This window comes from Mixophyes fleayi, chromosome 1 (assembly GCF_038048845.1).
Source record: "Mixophyes fleayi isolate aMixFle1 chromosome 1, aMixFle1.hap1, whole genome shotgun sequence".
NCBI classification, from domain to species: domain Eukaryota; kingdom Metazoa; phylum Chordata; class Amphibia; order Anura; family Limnodynastidae; genus Mixophyes; species Mixophyes fleayi.
The window spans coordinates 373163989-373176634 of NC_134402.1; the positions used below are offsets into that span (position 1 = coordinate 373163989).

General features: G+C 37.1%; 1 protein-coding gene across 10 annotated transcripts in view; it reads right to left on the bottom strand.

Moving 5' to 3' along the window:
• Positions 1-5640: 5640 nt before the first annotated feature.
• CSNK1G3 (casein kinase 1 gamma 3) overlaps positions 5641-12646 on the bottom strand; it is a 92450-nt gene continuing 85444 nt past the window's right edge. For 8 of the 10 annotated variants that reach the window (XM_075179053.1, XM_075179061.1, XM_075179018.1 and 5 more), the window contains 2 exons: positions 11603-11626; positions 5641-8081 (listed from right to left, as the gene is read on the bottom strand). In XM_075179053.1, coding sequence (XP_075035154.1) covers positions 8027-8081; positions 11603-11626 — 79 coding nt within the window. In that variant the 3' untranslated portion in view covers positions 5641-8026. The remainder of the gene's footprint in view (positions 8082-11602; positions 11627-12646) is intronic. The other 2 variants (XM_075179069.1, XM_075179088.1) reach the window with 1 other exon arrangement.

A 12646-nucleotide genomic window follows, 5' to 3' on the forward strand; every position in this document is an offset into this window, starting at 1 on the left:
CTGGCCTCCCCCTCTCCCATCTTGCCCCCCTCCGCTCCGTTCTCAATGCGGCTGCTCAACCTCCCCTCTCTACCACGCCCTACACTGGCTCCCCTTCTCCTACAGGATCCTTTTCAAACTCCTCACCACCACTTATAAAGCTCTCTCCCAGGCTACAGCCCCTTATATCTCTAACCTCACCACTTACACTCCGGTACGCTCCCTGCGCTCAGCCAATGACCGTCGCCTCTCCTCCACTCTAGAATCCAGGACTTCTCCCGAGCTGCCCCCCTACACTGGAATGACCTCCCTCGCTCCATCAGTCTCTCTCCCAACCTGTGCTCCTTCAAACGGGCACTTAAAACCCACCTGTTCCTTACAGCCTATAAACCAGCCACCATTATCCACTCTTTTCTTTCTCCCTCACTCCCCTCTCTTCTCTCCCCCTGCTCCACTGGCTCCCTTTCGTGCCTGTTTGTGTTCCACCCTCCCTTAGGATGTAAGCTCTTATGAGCAGGGCCCCCCTCCCCTCCTGTCTCCATACCGGTTCTTCTGCTCTGTCTTTACTCCATATGTCTTCCTGGAGTTCCTGAAACATTGGTACTTTGTGTTTATTGTTCTATACTTTGTCACCCTGTTTTGTACTACTGTTTGTACTGTGTACGGCGCTGCGGAAACCTTGTGGCGCCCAACAAATAAAGGATAAGAATAATAATAATAAAAATAATAATAATGAAGCACATTCTTTTAAATAATCAGTTAATTTTCATCTCAGGCGATGTCAGTCACATTCATAGTTTAGGCCACATTTTTTTTTCCTAGCTCCCCTGCACATATTTCTACTTTGTACATTACAAAACACAATCTCTTTATGTAGGCACAGAAAATATACAGGGTAAGATATTCCATACTGTAACATTAAAATACGTCATGACCATACAATAGGTCATGGAAAGCCAAAGCACATTCTAACTGTAGTAATTTATCGTACTAGTATTAGAGTTATTAGTCAGACAATCATAATTTTAGAGCATCTTAAAATACACTCTTATTTGCATTTAGATTAAAATATTCATGACATTGCACAATTGGTTTAAACAATAGCTTTATTTGATTACAATACCTTAGTGGCAGAAAACCAGTTACAGATAGATATGACCAACTTGACTATTTTTATTACTCTAGATGCCATAGATCCTGAAATCTTTTATTCCTCGCTTGAACTACTCCTCTCCCCACCTTGACCTGCCCCAATTAATCCATCTCCCTCTACAACCACATCTTTGCCCTCCACTCTGCTGCCCCTGCCACCACTGTGAACCTTCAGCACCTCAAACTTGGCACTCCAAACAGACCCAGTCTCAAAATACAAATAAATTATATGTACAAAAAGCGCTCATGTATGTACAGATAAGTGTGTTGAGTGATCTCATAAATTTCATATACATACGATGACATGTAATGTAAAAACAAACAATAGAGTGTAATATGTAGAAACTATATATATTCTTGCGTAACTTGCAAATTTGTCTTCAGACCACAATGTAGATTGAAGGGATATCAGGATAAGACCACCATTCAGATATATGTGAAAAAAACCCATAAAAGCTCTATGGTGCATTACCATTTTATAATAGTAAAAAAATATAAAAACATTTAAATATGTGAAGTAGAAACAGAATACACATATGCATAAATGGATATAGAGAACACTCTAGTGAGGGAAAGTACCCCTACCAAAAACAGGACAATGACAGGCTCTCAGAGGAGATATGGATCGCATAGATGTTCCAACTGTCCCTTCTCCAATGGGTGCATCCGAGCTGATAGGGGTCCAACTAGATGTAAGCCGCAACGCGTTTCAACTCCTATCTGGAGTCTTTCTCAAGGCTGAAATCAATTCCTCTATGTCCGTACAGATAGCTTTTATATGGTCCTGATTGACACCTGTGAACCTGACTTGGCAACTGAGAAAGTAGTATATCACATCGAGGCTTGTATAAACGGAAGCAAGGCTTGGATTTTTGATATAGTAGTCCAACATATTGACGCTTGAATAGATCATTCTCCTATCGTACCACTGAAATCATAATGAGGCTTGATAGACAACCTGTCAAAGCCCAATAAACCCATCCTCAATTACAAATTTGTTTTTAAACATATAAACAGGTTAATCAGTGCACCTAATATTAGGTCCAACTAACATTTACAACCAAAATAACATGTATATTATAAATACAATTCATAATACAGACTGATTGAAATAAAAACAAACAACATCCAGGAGAGATATATTGAAATCCTAACAAAGAATCTACAGAACTGTCCTTATCATAAAAGACATATTCCAGTGGTTTCAGCGATGTTCCTTCTCTCCATTTCATGAAATGGAGCATTCAGCTCCAACATAAAAAGAACAGACACAATCAAAACTTCTTAAGTTCACTTTAGACATTACATTTCACAGAAATACATATTAACGAAACCATTTGAGTTCAATGTCCAAATTCGGGCCCCACGGACTCAAGGTGTTCAGTATAGATCCAGTGCATTTCTGCCTTGGGTAATCTAATATCCATATCTCTATTTCTCCAATGGGCGTCTATACGCTGGATGGCCTGATATGGTTCCTTTACAAGCGTGTACATTTTTAAAATTAAGGGACAGAGTGTGTATTAAGACCTTCCTTAATATTAGTGATATGCTCTCGAATACAGACCTTTAATGCACATGAAGTACATGCACCCTACATCACACCACAATCACATTCAATAATTTAAACTACGTGATTAGTGTGACAAGTAATGAATTAATCTGTTTTATAGATGCAATTCTTGACTTTAAACGCACTGATTTTACTTTTGACTGAAGCATAGGTCTTACATGCTGTACACATGCCACACAGATTAAAGCCTTTAGTTCTAATTGGTCTACTTACACTCTCTGGCATCATACTTCTAACTAGTTTATCTTTTCCATCCGGTGCCTTTCTGTAGATAAATAGAGGTTTATATGGTAGAGTCTGTCCAATTACTTCATCCCTTTTCAATAATCTCCAATGTTTGTGAACAATATTCTCCATCCTTTTATGGTCTTTACTGAACTGTGCAATGAAATGACATTTGAATTTATTCTTACCCTCCTCTTCTCTTTTCTCTTTCTGTGACAAGAGTATCTTTTAAGATACTGATCGGCATTATCAATGTGTGATTGAAACATGTTTTCAAGATAAGGGATATAAACAATTTCCTTAATCTGACAGTCCAACACCTTCTTTTCTGTACAATTTCTTTTAATCCTTTTTATCTGGCCTAATGGAATTCCCTTCAGCGATTTCTGGTGATGATGGCTGTCAAACTGTGTATAACTGTTAATGTTTGTGGGGTTTTTTGTGTTTTTTTACAGCGATATCCAAAAACATTAACATGGTCCTGGCTGTAATCAAACAAAAAGTAGAATGTTAAATTTGTTTGTATTTAGGTAGGAACAGAAGTGATCCAGATCCTCCCTACTTCCCTTTCATATGAAAAATATATAGTCAATGTAGCGATACCAAGAGACCAGGTTCGCCCGAAAGTCATGCCATTCTCAGACGTGGGACCCTTCCCACCCCGCCATGAACAGGTAGCCATAGCTCGGAGTGAACCTGGTCCCCATTGCAGTTACAACTTGTTGAATGAAATAAGATTATTTAAATCTAAAATAGTTGTGGGTCAAGATAAGTTTAATACCCTCAACTAAAAATTATTTAAAATTTTCTGAATAGTCAGTAGTAAGATATGTCTCACTGCCTCAATGCCCAGGTCATGTCTGATAATAGTATATAAAGACCCGACATCAGCCGTTACCAGAATATAGTCTGGTTGCCATGTAACCAATGATATTTTCCTTAAGAAATTCCCTGCATCTTTCAAATGGGATCTGGTGTCCTTAGGTATCGGTTGTAGGTGATATCAATAGATTCAGATCGATTATAGCTGGTAAACAAAGTGTTGCTACCAATCTGTCCTCCTGGAGGATTGATCAGATCCTTCTCCGTTCCTCTCTCCATGCTTTCTTACACCATGCACAATTCTTCAATTTTCCCCTCTTTCAAAAACGCTTCCGCCACGCCCACTCTCAAAAACTCCTCTTGACCTTGCCTCTCTACTGCACATTTTCTTCCCTCCAAAATACTCTAGCGGCCTTGTCTCTAGTTGCCTTACTACCTTCCTCTTCAACAGCTCCTTCCTTGACCATCTACAGTCTGGCTTCTGCCCTCTCCAGAGTAACTGGTTTGACCAAAGTCCCCAATGATCACCTTTCTGCCAAATCCAGGTTTCAATTCTCTGTGCTCATCCTTCTGGTACTCCATGGCCTTTGACACTGTGGATCACCCTCCCCCTACGGCACTCCCTTCATACCACTGTCTTCTACTAGTTAACCTCTCTCTCCATCCGCTCCTTCTCAGTTTCCACTAATGTGTTACGTTTAACCACATTATATCACGTTATGCTACTTATGTTATGCTAAACAACGTGGTTAGTTAATTTGTCATTCCTTTTAATTTTGTTAGTGGGAACATGGAAAGTTTATATTTTTAGTTCATCATATAAATGAGTGGTTGATAAGCTTTTTTTTTCATCTTTGTCAGTTTGTAAACTTATATTAAGTTCTCTTATATCCATGTGACGATTACGTAATACGCCTAATTATTGATCTTTATTTTTAGGTTGAATTTTCATGCAAGACCATGTGTATATTGTATGTAACATTGTAATGTAAAGTGTGCTTTGCTGACTGACACCAGTGACCTATGCAAGTGTCAAGAGTTTTTTTTTGACAGTAACAAGGCTAGACAGATAACATCTCTGAAAGCTCCAGAGTTGTGTACATAGTCCGGCCAGTCAAGCAGAGCAGAGGTGAGAATCCTGCCCTCTGAGATGCCAGACATATATTTCAGGGGTAGATAACTCACTTGGAAAGCCCTGTGTCATTCTGGAAAGCAACCTGCCCTGACATTGAAAGGGCTAAATTCCAAAGGGGGGGGTGTAAAGGGGGGGGGGGGGGTGAGAGCAGTGTAAGAAGTCAAATCCATTGCCTGACCTGGTAATATTGCAAATTTCTAAAGGGGAGACCTACAGTATCTAGGTTGAAGTGCACCATCCTTCTCAAAGTGTACTCCTCTCACGCTAAATTAGTGACACTGGTTTAATTTCCTATTTTATTTCTGAAGCTTATTTGTGCAATTTATTTGTATGTTGTTATTAATGTTTTGTAATTAAGCCTTGGAAACACTTTTCAGATTAAATACATTTAATCTAGCATATTCTCTGATTCTTTGGGAACTTACGAAGCCAAGTTAGGCTCATGCTACAGGTGTATGTGATTTAAATGTGTAATATTAATAAGTGGTTTTGGTGAACGTAAGGACTCCATAGTAAATCCTTAGTGGTGGCAGAAAAAGGTGTATTCATTGGTAAGTGACCAAGGTAACTCCAGTCACAGAGAGCTGTTTCAGATTGCTTTATCTAAGACAGGCTGAGCGTTCGTGACAATCCATGATTACATTTATTTAGAACTAGTATGTTTAGGAACTTAAAAAGCTATGTTTTTAATAAAGATATAACTAAAAAAAACATCAGTTTAGCTGGCGCAAGCATTGAAGTACAAAAAGAAAAGCAAGTTAAAAAAACTACCTTTATTTTTTATTTCTTCAGTTACATACTTTTAAACAGGGATGTATTTCATTATTTTAACATTCAGGCAATGTTGACTTCATTAGTATAGACAGAGAAAAAGCATATAAATGCAAAACATTGTTGGCTTAACCTGAACATACCTGCATTACCCATTATAGACCAGTTTGTGCTGCCAAAGAGAAATTCCCCTTTTCATGGCAGTAAATGGAGCACTTAAATATTGCTAAAAAGCAAAATGTCTACGTACTGGTCATTGCAGCAAATAAAGGGTTTTGTATTTTAAATATCTGACGTCCGCAATTGGATTAATATACACATTTCCTTGTTATGTGTGATGAGTTCAGATCATATAAACACTGTACAGGCCAAATAGCTTCTTCTCTCCACACAAAAGAAAGATCTACCAAGAAACAAAATAAACAGATGTATTATAAGAAACGAGTTGCTGCATGTATTTACAATATGGTGCAACAAAATTTGGTCAAATACTGTAGAGACAGAAGTGATTTCACATTAGAATGGCCACAACACTCATCTTTCATAACGAAAAAAAAAATATATATGTATATATATCATTCTTGAGATTAAGACAATAACAAACAAACAAGGCAGACTGAGACCTGCAGTATGAATATTGTAATTGATAGAGGGTTGAATTGATGTATTTGACCAATGTAATAAAAAAAGAAAAAAAAATGTACAGCAACAGTGAAAATAAACAACCATCAGCTCAGCAATTTTCAGCGTTTTATGTCAGCACATAAACCATCAAAAATAAGCACTGCACTCTTGGTTGTTAACCAAAATAAATTACAAATTACAATTAAAATCCCTGTAAATGCAATAATGAACTCAAAGATGTGAATTTATCTATTTGCAATACACATTGTTTTATGTTACCACAAACCAGACTTAAAAAATAAATAAGTTAGCCATAGGGCGTGCACTGAAAGACAAGAAAAAAAAAATACAAGTTCAATCTAGGAGACTTTTGGATTTTTTTCTTTGTACATAAATTAACCATAGTTTGGTCAAAATATTTGTTCTAGCCATTTCCCTTCAAAAATCTTGTGACAATGCAGGCCACATTACCAATGTAACAAAAACAATTAAAATGGCTTTGTTGCTCAGAAGCTTCAAGGTTTACTAATACACCTTGTAGCAATTGAGGTTAAATGAGGACATCCAAAAAATAAACAAAAAAAAACAAAACTCCCCCCTCCCACCCCCCAATATGCAGACATTTCATCCATAACGGAGGAAAATGAATGAATTATCTAGCTAATGCTTTCTACCATGCTCTACAACACGTGCAAAGTTGGGTAAGTGGAGAGAGCAATTCTGAAAGCACCAGCTAATTTTAGGCATACAGAAGGCAGAGAAGCACCCATCAGCGTTGCTGCTTCTTGCCAAAGAGCAGAAAGGTTTACAACACCAACTACATGATGTATTCAAAGATTTCTATTAACGGAGTAATATGCTTTTCTGCAAGCAGTATGCAAAGTGCTTTCCAGCTACCATATGCATATTTAATTAATTCCTAACCCCCACTCCTCCATGTAGTGTTTATTTGTGTATTTTCTAATATGTAATTCGTTTTTTTTTTGTTTTTTGAGGAAAAGTATAAATTTTGTTTAAACATTACCAAGATGCACAAGTTTACATCATGTACATTTAGGACTAATGTCCTTGCAGCTTCTACTTCTCTCCATCACTGTTAGAAGGTACAATGTAAAAACAATTTTTCTTTTCTTAGGAGTCTGCGGCTGACTGCTTTGTATATTGTTATCCCCAGTCACGTCCAGACAGGTTTGTCCTACGTACCTCTGGGCAGTGGTTGTACCATTAGACCAATGGAGAGAAAAGGTAATGCCAACTGTTGATTAATGCAGTACCATTTCAATAATACTGTAAATCTTTACCAATATCAAACTGCAAATCTCCAAAAGGTAAGACGTTTAGTGTGTTATTTTAAAGCTTTAGCAAATAATCCTCTTCCACTATTTGCATGTAAGAGAGCTTTTTGCAGAGTCATCCAACTATAAACAGCTTGCAGTTTCCAAGGGTGGTGCAACTGCATTTGGCTGAAGACAGTAATTTATGTCTGTACCACGTCATTGGTCCATTTAAATAATCCTATTTTGGACAAAAAACTTTAAAGCTTCTAAAGTTTGGACAAGAAAAATGTAAGACAAATCAAGCAGAAGCATGGGAACATGATAGTCTGTAGAAGGGGGGTGGAGGGGGGGGGGGGGGCAAAAGAAAAAAGTAACATGGTCGTTGTGGAGATGATTATTGGTTTGTTGTTATTACAGGACAGCAGATGAACAAGTGAGTAATTCCCCATGGTCTGCCCTTTTCCAGAGTCATTTGTGACGTTGAATGGTTTTCCTTTTCCTCCTCTTGAAAAAGCAACAGCACCTACAAAGACATTGAAAAGAAAAATTAGGAAAAGTCCCAAAGCAGAAGCATCACTTAAGGTATTCAACAGTGCTGTCTGGATCAAGTGGACTTGGCATGCACCACACGCATTTTGCACAGATGTGTATACACTGCAGTTCATGTAAGAAACATGTGCAATATTCATAGATGTGATTGGAGTAATAGTAGAACAGTAATGTTTACAAAAAATATGATGTGGTATATTCAATTCATTGACGTATCAAGCAAAACCCATGAGGTCGAAAAACCTTTACAGAAGTTCTGGCAAACTTTTTTTTTTATAAATATAAAAAATTAAAGTGTTTCATTGACACATTCTCAGTGAGCTTGTCCAGGCTGTCAGGCTCTGGACGAGTGCCCACTGCTAGCAGAGACAGGTGTTGCTCTAGAACTGCTGGGGTCATGGACACAGGATCTATGACTGTCACATGTTGGGGGAAGGGAGGGGATCAATAAAAAAATAAAATGGCAAGGACAGCAGTGGGCAAAGTTTTGCATGTGAAAAATGGGTAGAGAGGATGGGGGTTGGTTTAATGGACAGATCTCGAAGATGTACTGAGTTGAATAACTAAGAACAGTTTTAGATAGACACCCCTGCAACTTCAACTGGATCATAGTACAGATGTAACAAAAGGTTCAGGAGATCCAATGTAGTACAGTAACTACATGTTTCAAAGATAAAGATTTAAATTAGAAAATGGTTTTAGACTTAATTATGTCTCTCAATATCCAAGAGATTCTCACCCTACAGGAAGTGCTGCAGAGATAAAGATTAGTTTTGGGAATTGCTTCTGTTTTAAGTACAAAAATGATAACCCCACAGCTGCATCAACCATAGCAAACAATCTCCATTGTTGGATATTAAAGGCCATAACCAGCTACAGAATTAGTGATCCAACATTCTGACATTGGCCAAAATACATGGATAATCTAGGGTTAGTGGCGTGGATAATGTTATCATCTGGGTTCTGTACATTATCCAATGCACATGCAGTCTGGCTAAAACAGTGTATTATAACCTAGATTTTTTTTACCCACACACACAAAAAAGTATTGTTGCTTAAACGCTTGCAACATTGACTCAAAAACAGCATTGACATGGCTTACAATTAAGTAGGATCTGTAATAATTTCAGATTTAGACACAAATGTGCAGCATTAAAGTGGCAGTGGGCACTGAATGCTATGATGAAGTGAGTATCACTTAGCAAGTCTTAACTTAAGGGACACATCAATATTGTGTAGTTCTAGCACACAAGCTCCACCTCAAAATCAACAGATCATGTGTAAGTGAACACAATTCTGTCTTCATGCAGCAACAGATGCCAGAGGCTTAACAGACGTACCTAGCAACCAGTCTCAGCCTGTTTCTTTATGACCTAAATATGGCAACTGAAAGACCAGCCTTCAGTCCAGGTCACAAGAAAAAGTAGTGCCGACACTAATCAAACCCCTTTATTATTTCAGTTTTCATATATATACAGTTTACAGGTGGCTGCGTAATTGCCTTAAAGTATATTAATAAAATATATGCTTGCTGTTTAATCGCAGCTGTCTGGCGTGCAGAGATTTAAAAGTCATTACCATATTACTTTAAAAAAAAAAAAAAAAAAAAAGTTGAGAGCAATGCTATTGATTAGGACAAGAGGGAGTGAGAAGAAGCAGCCAAGCTAATGACAATTTGATCTGCTACACAAGTTAATAGTAGTTTAGTAATATGAAAAAGATAACTGGAATGGTCAGCACGTCAGGTTCTTACAGTCTGAACACAGATTTGGTCCCAAATATTCCATTACCCTCACAAGAATTAGCAGTACAAGTTTGTTAGGATTGGGTATTGAAGCTTGTACAAGTAAAAAGGGGAATTTAGTTTAGGACTGTTCCAAAAGATATTGTTAGCCAAGCAACATTATTCCAGCATAAGGCAGTACAGATCTGTGTTGGCATCACTATTCACACAGAACATTTTACATGCTGCTCCAAGTGATTGTTCATGTGCTTTTAAAATAAAATTAAACAATGTCTATTTTATGTGACAGGATATGTTACACAAATCAGAAGAGAACCTCCAAAATATCACCGATACAACTAAGACTGTAGCACGGCATTTGATAAAGCCATTTATTAACTATTACTTTCATTTGGTAATTATTACAAACAAGAATATATTTTATGACAAACTACAGGAGCAAAGTTCTCCAAATAAAAGAACCACTGGCATGCAACTCCTTCAAATAATTATATAAAGTATTAAAATGACCATTTAACTTTTTGTTTAATTCTATGTTTATTTTAAAATCAAAATACATAATGTAGGTGTCTTGACTAGAACATGTCTAATATCTGACACTGTTGCAGTAGCAACAGATTAAAAGAAAACAATAGGATTACTTGTGTTTACATACACAACATAAGGGTTAAAATACTGTAATTAAATCCATTGTGATTCTAATAAGGCATTTTAAAGGGGCTTTCTACTTTAAATAGGATTTACTAAATAGTAATACTTTGAAGCTCCCTCACCGTTCTCTGTATGTAGCAGTGTCCCGAAACTTCTGGATATGAAATTCTCCCTACACAGCATGGGGATACCGAAAGAGCAAAACATAGGCTTTCAAATACATCTCTCTACTGCTAGAGAGAGAACCGAGCACCAGCTACGTCCAAGTGCCCCAAAAAAGTAATATTGTTGGGAGTGGAAAATAATTCTTATTTTCACATTATGGAAAAGTTAAAAACTAGTGGAATGTGTTTATACTTTGAGTAAATTAACCAAGATAAAAAAAATAGGTGTGTTCAGAAATTAAGAAACAGACACTGAGCAGGTAAAAAAAAATTCTGCCCATTTATTTTTAGGTAATTAAATTGTATCAGACGCACACACACAGTGGAAGCAGCAGCAATTTTGTAAGTGGAACCAATAATCATGAGAATACAACCGCCAATCAAATTACTAGTAAGAGATACAAGCAGATATGAGGCATTCAAGCTGCCTCCACTGGTTGCGTGTTTGTTGCAGACAGGTTTACTTTAAAAAATGTATTACCAGTATAGAATGGCCACAGTATAGCTATAGATAAAAATTAGGTATATGGTTTGTTTAATACTATAAAGAATTAAGTGCATCAAAAAGCACCATTCAATTCTTCTAAATCATGTCAGGAATGGTTGGTCCAATAATTGACCAATAACATTTTGAACTAGATATTAACCTGAGCAGCAGATCGAGGGAGCAGAGAGAAATGGAGTTATAAAAGTACATTCTATGTAACAGGCATTTGTGCACAGAAGCTACTCCACTGAGACAAACTCTGGCAGGCAAAACTGCTCCTTATAGGCAAACAAAAGTGTCTTATTATACAATTAAATCCCAAAAATAATAATAAAAATAGATCTTATTATAATATAAATATAGCTAGATATGTTTTGAGAAGTATCAGATACACTAATGTTTTGTTTAATAGAGCTGGTTCTGCCTGCCTCTGCATATATACAACTCACCACATGTTCAACACTTTCTGGCAGCTATGCAGGGGGAGAACACAAGGGAAAAAGGAGAAAAATCAGACAGAGCCACAAAGCACCTTAACATTAAATTATCATGCGCTTCTATTTAGCACTAAAAAATTCTGTCACATCAATTCAAAGCTGAAAACAATTATTTTTTGTACTTTTTAAAGGCTCACGCAACAGAGCTGGATCGATCTGTACTTCTCCATGAACTCACAGCAGATTCCCCACCCACATGCACAATGACCTCACACTTCCCTTGACAATGTAATGCTCAGTGCAAGCAAAAAAACACACCTGGATATTAAGAGCACCACATACAATAAATACAATATTGTTGGAAACAATAAATAGCGAAACAATATACTGTGTGTTAAATGGACAGTTTGTTTCCTCTTTTTTTTTTTTTTAAACTTTATCAGTCTGTGCGTGAAAAAGTTTCTCATGATCACCAATGTATTGATATATCCAGTTCTGAAAAGCATCGGACGTGCGAGAATGTAGTTTGTTTATTTAGGTCTCTTACAACAGGGCACGTATATACACTTCCATCCCCAGGGATGTGGAACTTCAGAGTATTTATTCTTTATAAATACTCATGCTCTACTCGTGCCTAGAGTATTTGAAAAGGGCTGTGTCAGCAGAATGGTAATACATGACTTGATAATCACAGCACCCAATCAGTGTTGAGCACCTGTACTGCCTCCTTTCAAAATTATCAGAATAGAGAATACAATTTTGCAGCCAGAGATGATGATAGGTGCCCAATACCGCTAGTTGGATGGTGAAAGATTTTACAAAAACTCTTCACCCCTCAAACTTGGAAATATCACACATTTTGTTCAAAAGATGCCGCTAGGAATAACAAGGAAGATTTTGTTGCGACAGTGCTCTGTGTAATATATACCATAGCAAAAAAAGTTTACTTTAGCAAGTTTCTTCTACTCGTGCAACAAAATAAATAAAATCTAAATATATAAAACGAAGAGCAAAAAAATGTGTGTCGCTTTCACAGTCTGACCAACTACTGCAATG